The 22,659-nt window shown below is 39.7% G+C and overlaps 1 protein-coding gene across 1 annotated transcript in view; it reads right to left on the bottom strand.

Annotated features, from left to right (window-relative positions):
• Positions 1–22,659, bottom strand: part of parp2 (poly (ADP-ribose) polymerase 2) — a 74,721-nt gene that overhangs the window by 1,413 nt on the left and 50,649 nt on the right. Inside the window, exon 18 of the mRNA XM_051922298.1 lies at positions 8,945–9,069. Coding sequence (XP_051778258.1) covers positions 8,945–9,069 — 125 coding nt within the window. The remainder of the gene's footprint in view (positions 1–8,944; positions 9,070–22,659) is intronic.

Here is a 22,659-nt window from a genome sequence, read left to right as displayed (position 1 = left end):
GAGGACAATACACCTTTTTCCTACTAAGGATAATGGCCTCAGATTAGAGGTGCTGATCCTTACTTATCCCTACCACTTCACACTTGGTTTCAGGCAATATGTGCTGGAGCTCACAGCCCAATGAAGCCAACGGTCCATGCCATTTGTAAAAAGCAGTGATGCAATTCTAAGGCCACCAAACTGGACACTCTTCCCCCTCCCCGGCGGCACCTTGATATCCTGTCCATGAAAATTGCAAACAGGATAGGAGATAAAGCACAACCCTGGTGGAGTCCCAAACTGGAAATGGTGTTGATATTTTTCTGAGTATGTGGACACAGCTCTCACTGTGATTTAACAGGGAACAAATAATCCGAGCAACACCATACTTTCCCAGTACCCTCCACAGAATCCCTTGAGGAACAAAAGCCCGACTGGGCGTACTCCCATGCCCCCTCCAGAATGCTCATGAGGGTAAAGAGCTGGTTCACCATTCCATGGCCTGGACATTGCTCCTCCTGGACATGAGGATTCATAATTGAACAGAGCTTCCTTTCTAGTATCCCAGCATAAGCTTTAACACAGAGGTGGAGAAGTGTGATCCGATAACCGCAATACACCCTCCTGTCCCCCTTGGTCTGCCACACTAGAGGCACAACTCCTGATGACCAACTCAGTGACCTCGCTAAGAGAAATGGGCATTGATCCCCCATCCACTTCTGGCTCTGCCTTCTCCACAGAAGGCATGTCCATCGGGTTCAGGAGCGCCTCAAAGTTTTCCTTTTAGCGCCAGACAACATCCTCAGTCTGGGTCTTGCTGAGAACAGCCTGGGTGAGTCCCTGCCTTCCTTTTCCAAGTCGCCTGATGGTTTGCCAGAACCTCGATAGGCACTTTCCATTGTCTCTCCGAACTCCTCCAACACCCGGGTTTTATGCTGCTTTGACTGCCAAGGATGACACCCTTTAAGCCTGTCGGTACCGTTCTACTGCTTCAGGACACTCCCACACTACCCATACAGTGGTGTGAAAAAGTATTCAAATCCCCATTAAAGTCATCACAATTTTCTGCATGACAAAAGATTTGTACACATATTTATCTATTCAGTAATTTTAAAGCAAGTTCTTATGCTTAACAATACATTTTCAAAGTCAAAATAAACCATTTACTGTAGATATTTATTTAACCGAATAAGAAAAACTAAAAAATTAGTGTATGCTAAGTATTCAAAGCCCTACACATTAATACTTTCTTAAGAACCCTTTTGCTGTAATAACAGCCTTAATTCTTTTGGGGTATGTATGTTCGATTGTTCAGGATTGATTTTTCCCTATTGTTCTTGGCAGTATTTATAGAGATCTTCTAGGTTGGTGGGATGGAGTCTCTGGACATTCTCAATAGGGTTAAGATCAGTACTTTGACTTGGCAATTCCAAAACATTCACCTTTCTGTTTTTTAACCACTCCTGTGTCGTTTTGGCCTAATGCTTAGGTCATTGTCATGCTGAAAGATGAATCTTCTCCTGTGTTGTAAATTCATAGCAGACTGGAACAAGGTCTCCCGCAATATTGTGCAATATGTGTGTCTATCCATTTTCCCTTTAGCTCCGACAAGATTCCCATTTCCAGCACATGAAAAAGAATCCCCATAGAATGATGCTGTCACCACCTATGTCACAGAAAATATGGCATTTCTTGAAACATGGGCAGTGTTAAGTTTTACACCACACATGCCATCTCTAGTTTGGCCAAAAAGTTGAATTTTGGTTTTATCTGACCATAAAACCGTCACATCTTAACTAGGTCTTTCTTGTGCTTTATAGCAAATGCCAAACATGCTTTTATGTGGACCTTCTTAAGGAATGGCTTCTTTCTTGCTACCCTCCTGTAGAGGCCTGTTTTATGGAGAGCTCTTGAACTCTTGAAATTGTGGACCCATGCACCTTCACTCCAGTTTCAGCTGAAGAGAACTACACAGTTCGATTTTTAGTAGCCTCTCTCACCATTCAACGTCTTGCTCTGATTTTCAGTTTTGAGGGATGGCCTGTTCTAGTAAGAGTCGGGTGCTGTGATAAACCTTCCACTTTCTGGTGAAGGAACAGTGCTGAACAGGACATTCAAACTTTGATATTTTTTGTAGCTATTTCCTGCTTTGTGCATTTCAATAACTGTTTCTCACATCAGCAGAAAGTTCATTTGTCTTCATTTTGGTGGTGATTGTCCAACAAAAACTATGGCCTTTACAATGGGTGCTTTTTATATCCAGACAGAGATACTCTGATGGCGCCTAGGATGGCAGCCATGGTAGCTTGGTGCTCTGTCTTGGTCTGTCTTTTTGTGTTAAATTAATCAACTTCATTAAAAAGTCATACAATATATACACGGAAAAAGATTCTGAATATCAGTCACAGTGTGCCACCTAATGCAACTCCAGAAATTATAACTACATCCGTGGATCTTACAGCTTTGTTGATCACAGGTGCTTATGCAGCTAAATATGTAGCCTGACGGTGGACAACCAGAGGCAGAAAAGCTGGCATCGATTCAAGAAGCGAGGACTACGGCAACCACGGCCTAGAATATGTCTATCTAACGTGCATACAAAGTCGACGAATGCACGAACTGCATTCGTTAATACATACTAAAATAAACTTTTCTTTTTTATCTGCTTTGTGATTTACTGAAACATGGTTGAATGACTATACATGACTCTGCACTGGACTTAGCCGACTTCACACTGTACCGAGTGGACCGTGTTATTGAAATTTGATACAAAGGACAGGAGTGTGTTTCTATATTAATCCAAGCTGGTGTAACGATGTACAGTTTTTTAAATCATGTTCTCCCAACCCAGAATTGCTTATTATAAACCGTAAGCCATTTAATTTACCACACAAGTTTTCCTCAGTAATTAGACAGTGTTTACATTTGCTCTTGCACTAATGCTCACGAAGTGCACTGGCACCTAGCTGATGTAATCACAGAGACTGAAAAAGACAACCCAGACTCGCAAATCATTATTTTGGGTGATATTAACCATGTCCATTTTAAACAGGTCCTTCCTAAATATCAACAGCAAATAAAATATCCTACCAGAGATGGAAATATTCTAGATCAAGGATGCCTATCATGCTTTCTCGGTGCCACCCTTGGTAATTCTAATCATTCTAGGATTCACCTTATTCCTGCTTACAAGCAAAAGCTGAAAACTGTCATGTCTGTAAAAAGAACAGTTAGAAAGTGGACCAGCAAGGTATTAGAGTAGCTTCTGGACGGCTTTGCCTTTACAGACTGGAGTATCTTCAAAACTGCCGCCACCAACATACACAAACACACTGATGCTATAATTTCATATATTAGTTTTTGTGAAGGTGTTTGCCAAGTTTAGCAATGATAAGCCTTGGTTCATCCCAGAGCACACACAACTGCACCAGGACCAAGAGTGTGCTTTCAGATCTGGCAATAATGATGAATACAGGAAAGCCAAGTACATGTTGAAGAAATGGATCAGAAAAGAAAGTACTCAGAAAAGTTGTAAGAAGAATTGTCTATAAATGACAGCGCATCAGTCTAGAGAACCTACAAATCTGGTTACTAACTAGAAGAAACAAACACCAAACAGTTCTACTGATCCCAGGCTGGCTATTCAGTTAAATCAGTTTTAATGGTTGCTTTGAAAGACAATGGGACATAAATTCTCCTGAAGGTCTCACTGTTACTACTTTACACTACTCTTCTTCTCAGCCTCCCTTCATGTCATCACTGCAAAAGTCAACAGTTGTCAAAGTATTTGCAGACATTTTCAACCAATCTCTGGATATCTGTGCACTTTTCCTGCCTACTTCAACACCTCCAACATCATTCCAGTATAAATAAAAAAAATCAAAGGTCACAGGCCTCAGTGATTACAGGCCAGCAGCTTTAACCTCTGCGGTAATAAAGACCTCTGAATGACTTATTCTAAACAACATCAAGGATGTTACAAAAGACTTCATGAACCCATTTTAACTTGCATATACAGCCAACCAGTCTGTGGATGATGCAGTGAATTTAAGTCTGAGCTTTATTTAACAACACCTTGATAAACCAGGGGCATACAGTGGTGTGAAAAACTATTTGTCCCCTTCCTGATTTCTTATTCTTTTGCATGTTTGTCACACAAAATGTTTCTGATCATCAAACACATTTAACCATTAGTCAAATATAACACAAGTAAACACAAAATGCAGTTTGTAAATGGTGGTTTTTATTATTTAGGGAGAAAAAAAAATCCAAACCTACATGGCCCTGTGTGAAAAAGTAATTGCCCCCTGAACCTAATAACTGGTTGGGCCACCCTTAGCAGCAATAACTGCAATCAAGCGTTTGCGATAACTTGCAATGAGTCTTTTACAGCGCTCTGGAGGAATTTTGGCCCACTCATCTTTGCAAAATTGTTGTAATTCAGCTTTATTTGAGGGCTTTCTAGCATGAACCGCCTTTTTAAGGTCATGCCATAGCATCTCAATTGGATTCAGGTCAGGACTTTGACTAGGCCACTCCAAAGTCTTCATTTTGTTTTTCTTCAGCCATTCAGAGGTGGATTTGCTGGTGTGTTTTGGGTCATTGTCCTGTTGCAGCACCCAAGATCGCTTCAGCTTGAGTTGATGAACAGATAGCCAGACATTCTCCTTCAGGATTTTTTGGTAGACAGTAGAATTCATGGTTCCATCTATCACAGCAAGCCTTCCAGGTCCTGAAGCAGCAAAACAACCCCAGACCATCACACTACCACCACCATATTTTACTGTTGGTATGATGTTCTTTTTCTGAAATGCTGTGTTCCTTTTACGCCAGATGTAACGGGACATTTGCCTTCCAAAAAGTTCAACTTTTGACTCATCAGTCCACAAGGTATTTTCCCAAAAGTCTTGGCAATCATTGAGATGTTTCTTAGCAAAATTGAGACGAGCCCTAATGTTCTTTTTGCTTAACAGTGGTTTGCGTCTTGGAAATCTGCCATGCAGGCCGTTTTTGCCCAGTCTCTTTCTTATGGTGGAGTTGTGAACACTGACCTTAATTGAGGCAAGTGAGGCCTGCAGTTCTTTAGACGTTGTCCTGGGGTCTTTTGTGACCTCTCGGATGAGTCGTCTCTGCGCTCTTGGGGTAATTTTGGTTGGCCGGCCACTCCTGGGAAGGTTCACCACTGTTCCATGTTTTTGCCATTTGTGGATAATGGCTCTCACTGTGGTTCGCTGGAGTCCCAAAGCTTTAGAAATGGCTTTATAACCTTTACCAGACTGATAGATCTCAATTACTTCTGTTCTCATTTGTTCCTGAATTTCTTTGGATCTTGGCATGATGTCTAGCTTTTGAGGTGCTTTTGGTCTACTTCTCTGTGTCAGGCAGCTCCTATTTAAGTGATTTCTTGATTGAAACAGGTGTGGCAGTAATCAGGCCTGGGGGTGGCTACGGAAATTGAACTCAGGTGTGATACACCACAGTTAGGTTATTTTTTAACAAGGGGGCAATTACTTTTTCACACAGGGCCATGTAGGTTTGGATTTTTTTTCTCCCTAAATAATAAACACCATCATTTAAAAACTGAATTTTGTGTTTACTTGTGTTATATTTGACTAATGGTTAAATGTGTTTGATGATCAGAAACATTTTGTGTGACAAACATGCAAAAGAATAAGAAATCAGGAAGGGGGCAAATAGTTTTTCACACCACTGTATATGAGGATCTTGTTTGTGGATTTTAGCTCTCCTCTCAATACAATCATCCCAGAACTGCCAGATAAGAAACTCACCTACTTCAACCTGCCAAGTTCAATATGCAATTGGATCACAGTCTTCCTTACACACAGAAAACAGTATGTGTAGCTTGGCACACATCTGTTCCATTAACCCTTAGTACTGGTGCATTGCATGGATGTGCCCTTTCCTCACTACTCTTTTCACTTTATACAAATGACTGTATCTCTGGCGATTTGTCTGTCAAACATCTTAAATTTGCAGATGACAACACTAATAGGTCACATTTCAAACAAACAAATATAAAGACGAGGTGGAAAATCTGACATTGTGGTGCAGCCATAATAATTTGGACCATAACATTACAAAAAACTCAGGAGATGATCATAGATTTCAGGGAACAGTGACCTGCTCATACTATCACTTGTTATATTATAAATGGCTCAGCAATTGGATGACCGAATCCTTTTATGTTTCTGAGCACTGTGTTGTCACAAAACCTTAATTAAGTGGGACAATAACATCACATGCATTAATAAGAAAGCCATTCAGAGAATGTTCGTTTTGCATAAGCTGAGGAAATTCAATCTCCCTCAAGCAATAATGGTCCAATTTTACGCAGCCAACACTGTGTCCATTCTGACCTAATCTACAACTGTCTGGTTTGGTGCTGCTTCTGTTTAGGCTAAGGCCAGTCTGCAATGCATCATCAAGGCCTAAGAAATGATCATAGGCTGTAACTTACTGTAAACTTAAGTCTAATACGAGTCCAGGGTAAGGAAGACCATAAAAAATATTGCTGATCAGACTTACCCAGGGCGTCGCCTGTTCAAACATTTCCATTCGACAAACTTCTTTGTGAAGTGAGAGCTAAATCAACACGAAACCTAAACATTTTTTTTTTCCCCATGTGCTGTTATTCTTACTAATCAGGCCTGAGCTTTTACTTAGTGTCTATGTATACCTGCACAAAAGACTTCCTGGAAAATTTAAACCTACCTATTGCCCTTGTATGCTGCATCATATTTACCATTTTATATTTAATATTCTTTTATTTAACTTTTGTATTCTGTGTTATCCTTGTATGTTGCACCAATACTATCGTAATTGCAACAATACTATCAAGTGAAATTCCTAATACACATTAATGCACATGGCCAATAAAGTGAATTTTAATTCGGATTCTGATAAAGGACTTGCAAGTAATACCTAATGACGTTAAATTATGGTCAAATGACTGTCACCTTTATGTCATCTGTGAATAATTTATCATGTGTGTAAATCAGGAGCTTCCAGAGCACAAAGAGGTTTAAATACTTATGCAAACATGAACTTTTGTTTTTCTTCTGCAGTTAAATATCTACAGAAAATGGTTTATTTTGACTTTAAAAATGTATTGTTACAGCACAAGAAAGAGTTCACATGAAAATACTGAATGGATAAATATATGTACAAATCTTTTGTCATGCAGAAAATTGTGATGAATACTTTTGCATGCCACTGCACATGGAAGGCCTCCTTTTTCAGCCTGATAGCATCCCTCAACCCCTGGTGTCCACCATTCGCATCCTTGCATTGCCATTTCGAGAGGCACCTATGGCTTTCAAGCCACAGATCTGTGTAGACACTTCCACAATGGAGGCTTTGAACAAAGCCCATTCAGACTATGTCTCCAGCTTCCCCTGGGATGCAAGAAAAACTCTTTCGGTTGGAGCTGGAAGTCTTCTGGACAAGGCTCTCAGACTCCCCCAGATGTTCCCAACCCACCCTCACTACTCGTTTGGGCTTACCGGGTCTATCCAAGAGCCTCCCCCACCATCTGACCCAACTCACCACCAGGTAGTGATTAGCTGACCACTCTGCCCCTCTCTGCACCCAAGAGTCCAGAACATATAGGGGCAAACCTGATGATACAATTATGAAATTGATTACAGATTTTTGGCCTAAGATGCTCTGGTACCAAGTAGACTTACAAGCCACCTCATTTTCGAACATGGTGTTCACTACTGACAAACCCTGCCTAGCACAGAAGGCTGAACCCTCCCAATCATGCCTCTCTAGGCGTCTCGATCATTTCCCAAGAGGGTGCTGAAGTTTCCCAGCAGAACTATAAAGTCCCCAGATGGGACCCTTTCCAAGATCTACTGGAAGAATCCTTGGTACTCTGAACCGATATTGGCATTTGATGCATAAGCTAATATGGCAGTCAGAGTACTCGCCTCCACGACCTTCAGTTGCATAGATGCAGCCCTCTCGTTCTCTGGGACAAACTCCAACATGGCATTGACTAGGCAAGGGCTCAATAAGAAGTCCACTCCCACCCAAGACATTTTTTCTGGGCAACTACAAAGTAAAGCAGATTATTGAAGTCCACTCCCACCCAAGACATTTTCTCTGGGCAACTACAAAGTAAAGCAGAGTCCAGCCTCTTTTGCGGTGTCTGGGTCCAGAACCAAGGATTGGGTGGATGTGAGCCCAACTATATCTAGCTGGTATCTCTTTGCATCATACACCAACGCTGGCTCCTTCTCGGAGGTGACATGCCACATCCCAAGAGCCAGTTTGTGTGCCTAGGTTCCAGTCTGCCAAGGCCTCTCCCTTAGACTGCCACCCAGGTCACACTGCACCAGACCCCTATTCGACCTATAGGTGTTGGGCCCACAGGAGGGCAGCCTAACTTGTGTTTTTGGGCTATGCCTGACTGGACCCGTGGCAAGCCCAGCTATCAGGTGCTCACCTGTGGGCAACTCCTCCCAGGCCTGGCAATCCCGTACCAGGCACGGTACTTTTACATTTTTTTATCTTTGCTTTATGAGGGACTTTCAATTGCTCTTTGTCTGACCCTTCATCTGGGATAAAGTTTGGTCAAACATTGTGTGTCTTTTACCATCATTCCTTTTTTTGGGAATAACTTAATTTTTTAATTTACAGATGCATGCTGACACAGACCTTCAATAGCTCTACCCCAAAGAATCTGTATAATTTCTGCTTTTCCTAAATGTTTTAGAAAGAAGTGCTACAATTATCAATCACAATTCAATGTTGGAATAACAATTAATATGAATTCTACCTAAATGTGAGAAAGCAGAAAGGAAATATATCTTGTCCAGATGTAGTTCAGTTTTAACAAATACATTTAACAAAATACATTAATAATCACCTTCATTTCTTTGAAATGAACACAAATTTTACACTTGATTCTTACAAATATAGTCTGAACAAGAAAACTCACAGTGTAACCATGTTTTTTGGATCAGGTGCTCTCTTCCCTAAACCTTTGGTGCTGTGCTTGCCGGAAGGCAAACTAGCAGCATCATAGTCTGCAGCAAGAAGTTCATTGCATTCCCCAAGAGCCACCTAGAAACCAAAAAAAGAAAAAGAATATAATGTAGAAATAAAATAGCCAATTAATCACAGTAATTTGATGGCACCTACTTTTCCTGTCCGTATAGGGTACACACTCTTGAGTGTGAATGTGTATATTATATTAAAATTATCTTACATTCATTTACACCAGTAAAACTCTCAGCTTGTGAAAGAGAAAGGAAGTAAGAGAAAGAAGAAACAAAAGAAATCTTAATATCAGATAATATTTGAAACAAAAGAGAATAATTTTAAATGGCCAGAGAATGAGAGTGTGACAGATACACAGAATGCATGATCTGGTTCAAAATGGCTTTTACAATTCAACTATTTGAACTGAAAAGATAATGTATTGACATTTGACAGGCTGCGTTTGCCATCATTTTATCAACCCTTCTAGACCAGCACTTTGGGTGCCTTTATAGCTTTTTCAAAATGATTTTGTAATGTTAAAGTGCTAGTGGGTGTTCGATTAACAGATTTAAATACATTTATTGTTTTCCACAACACTGAAGGGACTTGTTCTAATAATAATAAAGTGTTTAAATTTAACTGTGCTGGGTGGGATTGGCTCCAGCAGACCCCCATGACCCTATGTTAGGATATAGCGGGTTGGATAATGGATGGATGAAATGCTCCAACAACATAGTCAAAACATGTCCAGATGGGTTTTCCTCAAGTGTTAATTAAAAACATTACCAAGGGTGGGTGATGCCTCCTGGTATTACCTCTCACAGGTTGTATCTATCCTTAGACAAATATTAGATAGGTCAAGCTCAAGAGTCGCCATCTGTATGGTGTACAACTTTAAACTGTATTTCATGTCTAGTGCAGAATGAAGAGTAATATATCCTTGCAAAATGACATCAGTTAATGAATTGCAACTTGAAACTCTTGTGCAACTAAAGTCATAGATAAAGCAGTTACAAAAAGCACTGTATATAACACTACAGTCTTTAAAAGATTGCTGGCATGTAGGTATGAATTTACAAGTATAAAAAAAATTAACTGCATTAATCCATCCATCCTTCCTCTTCCACTTATCCGAGGTCGGGTCATGGGGGCAGGAGCTTGAGCAGAGATGCCCAGGCTTCCCTCTGCCCCAGCCACTTCTTCTAGCTCTTCTGGGAGAATCCCAAGGTGTTCCCAGGCCAGCCGGGAGACATAGTCCCTCCAGCATGTCCTGGGTCTTCCCTGGGGCCTCCTCCCGGTTGGACGTGCCCGGAACACCTCACCAGGGAGGCGTCCAGGAGGCATCCTGATCAGATGCCCGAGCCACCTCATCTGACTCCTCTCGATGCGGAGGAGCAGCGGCTCTACTCTGAGCCCCTCCCGGATGACTGAGCTTCTCACCCTATCTTTAAGGGAGAGCCCAGACACCCAGCGGAGGAAACTCATTTCAGCCGCTGGTATTCGCGATCTCGTTCTTTCGGTCACTACCCATAGCTCATGACCATAGGTGAGGGTAGGAACATAGATCGACTGGTAAATTGAGAGCTTTGCCTTATGGCTTAGCTCCTTTTTCACCACGACAGACTGATGCAGAGCCCGCATCACTACGGACGCCGCACCGATCCGCCTGTTGATCTCGCGCTCCATTCTTCCCTCACTCGTGAACAAGACCCCGAGATACTTGAACTCCTCCACTTGAGGCAGGATCTCGCTCCCAACCCTGAGAGGGCACTCCACCCTTTTCCGGCTGAGGACCATGGTCTCGGAATTGGAGGTGCCGATTCCCATCCCAGCCGCTTCACACTCAGCTGCGAACCGATCCAGAGAGAGCTGAAGATCATGGCCTGATGAATCAAGCAGGACAACATCATCTGCAAAAAGCAGTGACCCAATCCTGAGTCCACCAAACCGGACCCCCTCAACACCCTGGCTGCGCCTAGAAATTCTGTCCATAAAAGTTATGAACAGAATCTGTGTCACCGATTCTGTAACTGCATTAATTCTTCACATAAATGTAAGTACCATGAGGAGTCATAGTCGATATTATTCAGGAGGAATATAAAATACTAGTTCGTAAAGATCTTTAAAATTTGAATAAATGTGACTTATAAATGCATTTATTTATATGAATATGGTGAAAGGAAAATGACCAGTACTAGCGCTCACATGTAAAACACGTCTGGTTCAAGGAATCTACATGTTCGAGTTCCTGCTTTTAAATCCCCTGAACAGCCATACATTTGCAATAATAAACACACAGAAGCTTGATAGCCGGTGCAGAAAGAAGAGGCGACAAAAATGAAATTCTCTTGGAAGAAATAAAAGAAAAAACTAGAAAAAATAGTGTTATTTGTATAACTGAGACTTCAGGAGTGGAGTACAAAAGGTTTATCTTCATCTTGAGGTGAAACCAAAAAAAACTACACAGATCTTTTAAAATCATTTTCTGTATATAATACCACACTCTTAAGTACTCTGACACTGATGATTTATGTTTAGTAAATTTTAACAGGTTCAGTTTAGCCCAAGTTTCTACTTTCAGACTAAATTATTCTGTTTAATGTTATTCAGTTGCTTCCAAAACAAGCATTAAAACAATCAAGGCTTAACAAATGTTTACTTACCAACATAGAATATATACAGTTCATATGAATAAGTTTGGGAACCCCTGTCAGCCTGCATAATAATTTACTCTACTTTCAACAAAAAAAAGATAACAGTGGTATGTCTTTCATTTCCTAGGTACATTTGAGTACTGGGGTGTTTTCCAAACAAAGATTTTTAGTGAAGCAGTATTTAGTTGTATGAAATTAAATCAAATGTGAAAAACTGGCTGTGCACAAATTTGGGTCCCCTTATAATTTTGCTGATTTGAATGCATGTAACTGCTCAAAACTGATTACTTGTAACAGCAAATTGGTTGGATTAGCTCGTTAAGCCTTGAACTTCATAGACAGGTGTGTCCAATCATGAGAAAAGGTATTTTCAGTGTAGGGCCATTAAGCCGCGGGCCAGTAATCCGCGAATTCGCTTAAGCCGCGCAAAAAGCTTGGATCCCAATTTTTTGACACTATGGATCGTACGGACCTAAACATGGCTTCTCAAACACTCGAGACAGGTGTTGACAGCTATCATTTTGGCATTTCGAATGTCCATGATTGACATGCTATGCACTATCGCGGATTAAATATTTAAATGCTGGCTTATAACTTCAAAGAGGTATTTATAGAAGATTAGTCTTATTTATCAATAAACAATAAAATAACTTACAATGAAATTCAAATATTAATCTGTTTTATCCACGCTGAGTGTCAGCGTTATGGAGGCCGCCATTGTAACCGATTCACACCTTACAATTCTACAAAGTTAATCCGCGGTAATTCCGCAAAAAATCGACTCGTATTTAAAGTATTATTTTTAATTTGATAATCTGATAAAACTTGAAATTGTATAACTATGAGTCACAAACCCGATGTAAATCACTTCAGTTTCTGAATCTATAGCGAGCATATCATATTTGCTTTAAAAATTATTACGCCATGAGTAATAAACGTAAACACACTTCATATGATGTTCAGCAATAACAGTAATAGCACTAATTTATGCATTATCAAAAAATATTTAAGCCACGGACCACCTAAGCCGCAGTTAAGCAGTTTGGACCCCAATCACCACGGCTTAATGGCCCTACACCAGGGGTGGGCAAATTCATTCCAGGAGGGCCGCAGTGGCTGCAGGTTTTTGTTCCAACCCAGTTGCTTAATAAGAAGCACTTATTGCTCTAGAAACACTTCTGCTTCATTTTAGTTATCTCCCTCGTTAAGATTATGAACCCTTATTGCTTATTTAAGTCTTAAACAGCTGCATTCTTGGTTTTTAATTGCTCCTTATTAGCAATAAGATGCAAATGACAAAAGAAACCAGCAGTTATCCATTTTGCTTGTTACCCTTTACACCTGTGTGTATTTATCGTGCACTATTTGGTTTAATTAAATACTTGGAAGGAAAGAGAAGAGAAAAAAGTGAAGGATTGAGAATTACCCATCCGTTTTACACTTCAAAGTATTTGGATGATATCCTTAGAATGGAAAAAAAAATCTAGGATATGAGAATGACTTGACATAGCAGAGTTAAAGCACTAACAAGCCATGAAATGTAATTATTGGCAAGGATTGTTTTCTGATTAAGCAACTGGGTTGGAACAAAAACCCGCAGCCACTGCGGCCCTCCAGGAATGAATTTGCCCACCCCTGCCCTACACTGTATTTTGTGCATCCCTTTGGCTCTCCTCTGAAGAGTGACAGCATGGGATCCTCAAAGCAACACTCAAAAGATCTGAAAACAAAGATTGTTCAGTATCATGGTTTAGGGGAAGGCTACAAAAAGCTATCTCAGAGGTTTAAACTGTCAGTTTCAACTGTATGGAATGTACTCAGGAAATGGAAGGCCACAGGCACAGTTGCTGTTAAACCCAGCACGTCTGGCAGGTCAAGAAAAATAAAGGAGCGGCATATACGCAAGATTGTGAGAATGGTTACAGACAACCCACAGATCACCTCCAAAGACCTGCAAGAACATCTTGCTGCAGATGGTGTATCTGTACATTGTTCTACAATTCAGCGCAATTTGCACAAAGAACAACTGCATGGCAGGGTGATGAGAAAGAAGCCCTTTCTGCACTCAGGCCACAGACAGAGTCGCTTGTTGTATGCAAATGCTCATTTAGACAAGCCAGATTCATTTTGAAACAAAGTGCTTTGGACTGATGAGACAAAAATTGAGTTATTTGGTCATAACAAAAAGTGCTTTGCATGGCGGAAGAAAAACACCTGCTACCTACTGTCAAATGTGGTGGAGGTTCCATCATGCTGTGGGGCTCTGTGGCTAGTTCAGGGACTGAAGCCCTTGTTAAAGTCGAGGGTCGGATGAATTCAACCCAATATCAACAAGAGTGGAAGAATAGTCAAAAATACCTCCATCCAGAATCCAGTCACTCATCAAAGGCTATAGGAGGCATCTAGAGGCTGTTATATTTGCAAAAGGAGGCTCAACTAAGTACTGATGTAATATCTCTGTTGGGGTACCCACATTTATGCACTTGTCTAATTTTGTTATGATGCATATTGCATATTTTCTGTTAATCCAATAAACTTAATGTCACTGCTGAAATACTACTGTTTCCATAAGGCATGTCATATATTAAAAGGAAGTTGCTACTTTGAAAGCTCAGCCAATGATAAACAAAAATCCAAGAATTAAGAGGGGTTCCCAAACTTTTTCATATGACGGTAATACTACATAAATACATGCATACATACATACACACTCCTATCATACATTATCACACACACACACACATTATTTATATACAGGCCACTCACAATTATTGGCACCCCTTGTAAAGATGAGTAAAAGAGGTTATTAATAAAAATAAAAATAAGAAGGGGAAAAAAAGAGAAATTAAACCTTTTACTGAAGCAAATTTATTCTGAGAAAAAAATTCTTGCTCATCAACAAATACTTTTTAACAAAACCACACATGCCACACGTATTAGAAACCCTTAATGTTTTATTGGCAAAGGGAAGTACAAACTTACCCCCTCCCCCCACCCAAACCCCTTTACTACCTAGAACGCTGGAAAACATACACCAGAAAATCAGACCATCACAGAATCCCTTCAGATCACCCAGAGTCCTAGGTCCTCTTTTATACTCTCCCTCTTCTCATTTGTGGTTAAAAGATAGGAAAGGCATTTTTTAGGCTTGCACTCCAATTAATTTGTTGGCATGGAGTAGGAATCTGATGGCAGTTTGGGTGCTCTTCCAGGCAAGTTGGTAACAGTACCAACAGATCTGAAATTTTTAATTATTGCTCTAACTGTAAATACGGGTATATTCAGGGGAGTAGAAATTTTTAATAGCGATTCCCAAACTTATGAAGGCCAATGCACTTTCCTCTCAATTGAACTGTATGCTTTCTTTTCTTTCCTATGTTGGAATTTGAATCTAGATCATTTGGCCTTGGTCACCTCATATTTATACCACAGTGAAACAGAAAGTCATGGATTACTGCTTGAAAGTTTCTACACACACATATCTTTCACTTTAAAAAGATACAGATGAAAAAAAAAAAAATCAGTTACACTTTGCTCTTGAGAATTGTAGTACTAGGGTGCTGTACCGTGTTAGCCATTATGAATGTAGAGAAAAGCCAAGCAAAATGACACCTTTTATTGGCTAACTAGAAAGATTACAATATGCAAGCTTTCGAGGCAACTCAGGCCCCTCTTGCCTGAAGAAGGGGCCTGAGTTGCCTCGAAAGCTTGCATATTGTAATCTTTCTAGTTAGCCAATAAAAGGTGTCATTTTGCTTGGCTTTTCTCTTGAGAATTGCAAAGAGGTGCCGATAATTGCAGCACACATGTATTTGTTAAAATAGTTATTTCTTTATTCCTATATTTTGTGTATATGCACACTAATAGTCAAAAAAGTTTTAGAACATGACTATTTTTCCAGTTTCGGAGAGTCAACATATGGTGTGTGTTATAATAAGTTTGTTATAATATTAAGTTTAATGTCACTGTCTCTGTGCAAATTGTTTTATGGATTCATTCACACATGGGGACCAAGTATGGCACACAGGGGCTAGGTTGCATTTAGAAACCACTAGTCTAGCAGTTTGCAGAATGAGACAACTGCAAGTAGGCATTGTGCTATTCCTGTATTTTTGGGGGTGGGGTTGAGTCCTTTCCTGTCCTTGTTTGGAGACCAGAGAGAGAGTCTGCACATGGAGAAACCAGTATATAAGGCTTGGACTGCTGCCAAGACACTTTGAAGCTGACGGCCGAATGACTGATATCGTCATTTGTCCCGAAAAATCCTTCCTGCAGCGAACGAAAGATGGCAGACTGCATAGATCAAGATCCCACCTTGATAAAGTTTGTCATAAGCTTCCCGTTCATAATGCCGCGTAAAATCATCAGTAAAGAAAGCCAAGTTATATCTTTTTCTCTTATGTGATTATTCACCGCCGTAACACTATGGGAGGGATATCGCCTTTTAATATCATATCTCTATATTTTTCGGTTACTTAAAATGCCGCAATTTCAAAAGAACACATTTCTGGAGAGTTAGTGCCTCCTAAGGAAATAGTGTGATAGGTTGAGCAAGCTTCACTTCCCACAGTGAAGAGCGGACTTCTAACTGCAGGTTGTAAGAAATCAACAAATGTTGGGACACTTCCATTACTGTAGAAATGCTACAAGTTGTTAACATATTACTTGTTCCCTGAAAAGGTCTATTTGTATATTTGAAAATTTTTCAGTTTTTGGCAAGCTAATTTTTTTAATCCTCTTGACAGTTTAGTTGTCAGCTTTTTACCATTTCAAGGCTATTCACTGGACTTAGGTGCTTAAATTAAAAAATAAAAACTGGAAAAATTAGGAGTGATCTAAAAGTCGAAGTACGTATGTATATATACTGTATATATACACGCAAACACATACACATTATATATTGGTAGCTTTAATTTATTCTTTGTCATATAACAAAAGTCAAGCAAAAAATGGCATTTCACATAAACGCATCGTCTTTTAAAACTAGCTGCCATTTATATGTAGCCAAAGAAAAAAAAATCACCATAAAAATAAACCTGATGAGACAAAAGAACCACCAAGCAGTTTTACAATGATACACTACAATAGAAGTACAGTTAAATATGTACAAAAAGCCATACTTTTTGAAAACAAGCAAGTATGCATGGGGCGGAGTGGTGGCTCTGAGGATAAGGATCTGTGCTGGTATCCAGAAGGTTGCCGGTTCAAATCCCCGTCACTGCCAAAAAGAGATCCTACTCTGCTGGGTTCTTGAGCAAGACCCTTAACCTGAAATTGCTCCAGGGGCGCTGTACAATGGCTGACCCTGCGCTCTGACCCCAAGGGGTATGCGAAAACTAACAAATTCCTAATACAAGAAAGTGTATAAGGCGAAATAAAGAACAAAAAATAAATAAATAACCCTTGCAAACTTTAGGCCTTTACTTTGCAATATATACAAATGGAAACAAGTAGCACAGAAACAATCAGGAGCCATGTTATATATTGAAATTTATATGAAATATCACCCTTAATTTAGGGCCTATTCATTTTTGTTCCCAATTAAGGCGCCACTCTAAATGCAAAAAGAAATTTTCATTCATAAAAGTTTGGTTATTCAAATTCAGGATGACTGAAATTTATAACAGATTTCCTTAGCATAAGTATAGGTAAGCATAAGTAAATATCTACAAGTATAAGGTTTTAGAATGTAGAATGAAACACCCAGAGATAACCACCTCATGATTATTCATAAATTACTATTTAGATCTTTATACAATGTATAGATGCTTTTTACTACTGTAGAGTCACAGGAGACCAGAAGCAAGTATACTGGAAACACTGGATGTATTGGAAGAAACAACCTTGGACAAAGAACCACATCAGAGCAGGGCAGATTCATATGCACTAATCTGTACTCACATAAAGGTTAATTTAGAGTGACTGGTCAACTATGCATTGAAGTTATTTAAATGTTGTGGTACGTCTGGTGTTCCCAGGGAAAAACCCCATATAGACACAAGGTGAAAGAGAAAGAGGCACTCTAGAGGAACCCTCAAATACCATAATTCTGCAATTAATTATGTACTCTTTTTGTCAATTGCTATCGTAATGAGCTATTTTATGATTAGAAAGATCAGCATCAGAGCGGTAAATACGGAAATGTTAAAGAATGGTTCAGGTACTTGGTTCCTTGGGCGTAAAGCCTAAAGACACTCAAATCTGAATTTTATTTTTTTTTTTGGTAGTGGTTCTCAGCTCACACAATATGAAGACCTTGGAAAAGCTTAATATTGGCTCACTTGCAAGCCCTGGTGAAGACCACTGAACCCTCCACAGTTGGGAATCAATGTACTCAATAGATCCTACTCCCATTTAGAGAAACAGGGTAACCGGGTGAGGATATTGTTCTGTGACTTCTCTAGTACACTCAACATCATACAGCCCAAGCTGCTGGGGGAGAAGCTCCAGTCAACGAGGGTTAACCCTACCATTGTATCCTGGATAATGGACTACTCAACTGGTAGACCAGAGTTTTTGAGGATCAAGAATTGTGTGTCTGACATGGTCATCAGCAGCACAGGTGATTCCAGAGAGAAATGTATGTACGAATACCTCAGGTGTATCTGATTAACAGGCTTGAGTAGTGTACCAGCACACAGGCTGTATAAAAGAAGGGTCAGAGTTGCCTCTATTTCCCGAGTAGGTGAAGGTTGTTTGGTGTATTGAGGCCCATTTTACGTGTTTTTTACCAGTCTGTAGTGGCAGCCAGTGGACTGTTCTATGCAGTAGTGTGCTGGGGAAATGACAATAGCGCAGGTGATGCCCTGACTAAATAAACTGATTAATAAGGCTAGATAAATCTCACAAGTCTGGCTGTACTTAACTGGAGGAACTGGTAGAACAGAGATCAATCAGGAAGTTGCTTACTATCCTGGACAATTACTCTCAACCCTTTATGAAATTTTAGTAAACAGGAGTGCATTTAGTAACAGACTGAAAAAAATGTTTTGCTCCAAGGAGTGCTATTTGAGGATGTTTCTATCCTTAGCCATGAGGCTCTATAATAAGTCACACCTCGGCCAAAGTGGTTATGTACTGTGCCAATGACGGACATCCTGTACTGTAAAATTTTAAGTAAACTAGGGGGCTTCACCCCATGCTCGCTTCGTTCGCCAACCCCCGTGTTTGGTTTTCCGGATACACACTTTTAAGATTTTTTTTTCTTTGAATTGTTGCTATTTCAGAACTTCTATAAAAACAATATTTGTAATCTTGCGAGTCCCAATATGCTGAATCTTTTTAAGGAGGTCAGGACAGGTTTCTCTGTTTGGAATTTCAGCACAGACAAAACGATCTACATCATCAGCAGTTAATAATTTTTTTTTTTTTTTTTTTTACAAAGTAAAAAAGTAAGTAGAGTTCTGCATTGGACTCCTGTCTGTAAAGTCGTGCTATTTTCCTCTCACAGTTCCAAAGGTACATGGGGTTACCAAAGTGATACCCCAGCTTTTGTCTAGGTTTTTGTACAAGGGAAAGACAGAACGTTTTTGACTCCTGGGGTAAATGTAGCTTTTTAAATAAGCAGACAGATAAATATATATATATATATATATATACACACTAACAAAGTAACCAATAAATGCATGTGTGGTAAACTTCGTTTTTGATATTCTTAAGATTCTTTATTTGTCACATGTATAGTTATACAAGACAACATGCAGTGAAATGCATCCTGATCTGCTTATCAAAAACTGTGCAAAGTTAGAAGAATATCAGTTAAATTAACAAAAAGTCATAGATTGAAAGATAACAGTATAGTAGAACATAATAAATAAGTAAAATTATGTGAATAAAGTAGAATTAAGTGTTAAGGTGCAATAGTGTAGTAATTATTGTGCAAAACCAAAGTTAGACTGGTGCATAGTTAAATGAGGCAGTTGGTTTGTTTGCGCTTTCTTTTTTTTATATTTTCTAATTTTCCTACTTTCATATCTTTTAACTTTCTCCACGTGTATAGCGCCGTTTTTTTTTTTGAGCCTTTCTAATTTCACTGGTTTCATAGTCTCTAACCTGCTCTACATGTGTTTAGCGTCAACGTTTGTAAACGTCTTTATGAAGTTCTAGTTTGTCATTTTACTCATTGTCTTTTAATTCTGAGCTGTAGAGTACAATACATAGAACAGAATAAATCCTCAATACAATATAAAAATAAAAATTCTAGAAGTACGGAGTAGAATTTCACATTAGATGATATTACATAATATGATTTGGATTTGTTTTAAGTCCTGGAGACCTCATTCATCAAGCTGCCTCCCCCATTTTGCCATTCAACATCTAAAATCGCGCTAATCCGATGAAAGAACCCCTCATTCCCACGTCCCCATTCATCAGGGATGACTTTACCTTAGGCAGGCAATCTACAATTTAAAGAGATTGTTATTTTCTTGTGAATTGTTACATATGCATTATTTTCACTTTTACTTTAAAACCTTTTGTAAAAACAATACTTGTTTCTTCATTTCCTGCCCCGCGCATGTTTACATCTTTCTTCACAGACGTATAATACTGCTCGTGTTGTGAAGGGTGTTGCGACTGAACGTACGCTAAGGATATGCCTTTGGATCATTTGCTGTCTTTTTGCTGCTTGCTAGCTGCCTTTTCTGCCTGTCGCATTTCGTTGTTTTAAGAGCTCCGAGCACATGATGCTTGCCTGCCAAAAGCAATCCAAAAACTGCTAGATTAGAGGTCTGTTGACTTGTTTTAAATGATGGCTCACTGCCTGGTCTCGCGTGACTTTGTAAAAGCAATACCCGTCTTTTATTTCTGGCCCCGGGCGTGTTTGAATTGTTTCTTGCAGGATGTATAATGCTGCTCGCGTTCGTTTGGGGTAGCTGCCGTTGCGCTACCCTTTGATCTTTTTAAAGTCTGTACAGCCGCTGTCCTTTTTACTATGGCCCTGGGACAATCTCTTGGCACCAAGTCTCATGTTTACGGTCCCCGCGAGATGCACCGTGGCAAGTCTCCTCGGTCTCGCAGGTCTTTTAAATGTCTTTCGAGATTATCATGTATCATAGCCTTGCATTTGCTTTCCATTCCAGGATTCCTTTTATATATAAAGAGATAGTATGTGCAATTCTAATCACTTTAAACTAGTAAGTACTACAATTTGTTAGCCTACACATAGATAATTCGTGGTAATGTGTATTTGTAACTTTTTAGCATATGTAAGACTATTATAATTCTTGTTATATGTTTGTGTCTTTATTATCTGTTGCTGTAACTCTGTAATTTCCTTCGGTATTGATAAAGTTTCTGTTTATCCATCTGCTCGCCAATGTGAAGGACTAATGCAGGCCAGTCCTAACTTTGCTATTGCTCTGGATGAGACTATGTAAATTTCAATGCTATATTAAAATCCCACACAAATGAACTCGGAAGCTACCAATGGCCTGCATCATATAGTAGTTTAAAGCACAGGGTGAGCCAAAAAGAAGTACCACATTTCAAACGTTAATTCAACAAAAATGCTACAAGATAAAATAAATTTCATTACGACACAAGAAAGGATATACAAAATAGATTTTTTTCACTGTGTTTTAAAAATGATGTCTTCAAGGTGGAGGCCATCATTAGCAAAACACACTTTAAGACGATTTCTGAACGCTTGAATGACTCGTTCATGATCAGGTAACGTGAAGGCCACCTGGCATGACTGCACAGGGAGATCAGCTTCGCTGGAAACATCTCCTGCAAAACTTGCATGGGTCTCTGTGCCATATGAGCTGTTGCTTCATTCTGTTGAAAACAGACATTCACCACATCCATTTCTTTCAGTTGGGGCCAGAAAAAGTTCTCTAGCATTTCAATGTAATGTTCTGAAGTCGACGGTGACTATTGCTTACCCCTCCTCAAAAAAGTAAAGGTCTACAATGCCAAATTCTGCAAACTGTAACACGCCCACTGTTCAGGGGCCACTGATGACATTTATGAGGGTTGGTTTCAGCCCAATAGCAAAAGTTTTGCTTATTTACGCAACCATTCAAATGGAAATGCCATCGTCCTGTGCAGCGACGAAGCACATCTCGATGCAGTTTGCAGAATGTTCACTTACAACTCTCTATGGCTCTCCCAGTCTCTCTCAGTGAGTTCTTGCAGTACCATCATTTTGTATGGATTGAAATTAAGGTCCTCATGTAAAATCCTCTTCAAAGACATGCTGCATGCTAAACATCTAGGAGACTACAAAATTGATACCCTTACAGCTTGGATGTTTTCAGGCGTTCGTACAGTCCGAGGATGGTCTGGAGATTTTTTGTTCAATGTTATACCCGTCTGTCTAAATTTAGCCAACCACTGAAGAACTGGTTTTCCCGATTTGGGATGTCAGCATTAGGAGGAATACTGAAGTGCGTACGGAAGGCGCGTTGTGTAGTGATGATGGATTTGTTGTTTTTGAAGAATGCTTTGAAAGCAAAAGCACGGAGAGCACTGGACCAAGGCACGTTTCCATCTGAAAACTACAAGGGATCGCCTATAAAAAGTCCACCCAAAAACTCCAACCAACTCAGCTGCCTCTACAATGAACTTGAGAAATGTGGAACTTCATTTTGGCTCAACCTGTATAATTTCATGGGCTGGAGTTTATGTAGTTATGTAACCAATTAAATTCATCAGCACCAGAGTTTCAGGCCAACCCATTTTTGTTTTAGCGTTTTTGTACACAAATTTTTCTGGAGACCAAGAGGATTTCTATGACTGTAAATACCCTTATCCATTCATTGATTTAATTACTGGAACCCACATTTCACTGCATCTCCAAGTGAAATATGCATATGCTGCTTTACAAACATGAATCTCCTATAATTGCCATGCCTGACTTATTTAAACAGAAGATTTTCGTTCCTGTTGATGTCGCATGTGAAGTTTTTCACAAACCTTTGTACCTAATATTATTTCCTTAGATATTCATAGTTTGGAATGTGTTCCAAGTTTTTCCCCACAAACACTGTGGCAAATGTCACATGTGCTACAACTT

Source organism: Erpetoichthys calabaricus, chromosome 2, assembly GCF_900747795.2.
Source record: "Erpetoichthys calabaricus chromosome 2, fErpCal1.3, whole genome shotgun sequence".
Classification (NCBI taxonomy): domain Eukaryota; kingdom Metazoa; phylum Chordata; class Cladistia; order Polypteriformes; family Polypteridae; genus Erpetoichthys; species Erpetoichthys calabaricus.
The sequence above is the reverse complement of the archived record's forward strand: the minus strand, read 5'-3'. Positions and strand labels throughout refer to the sequence as shown.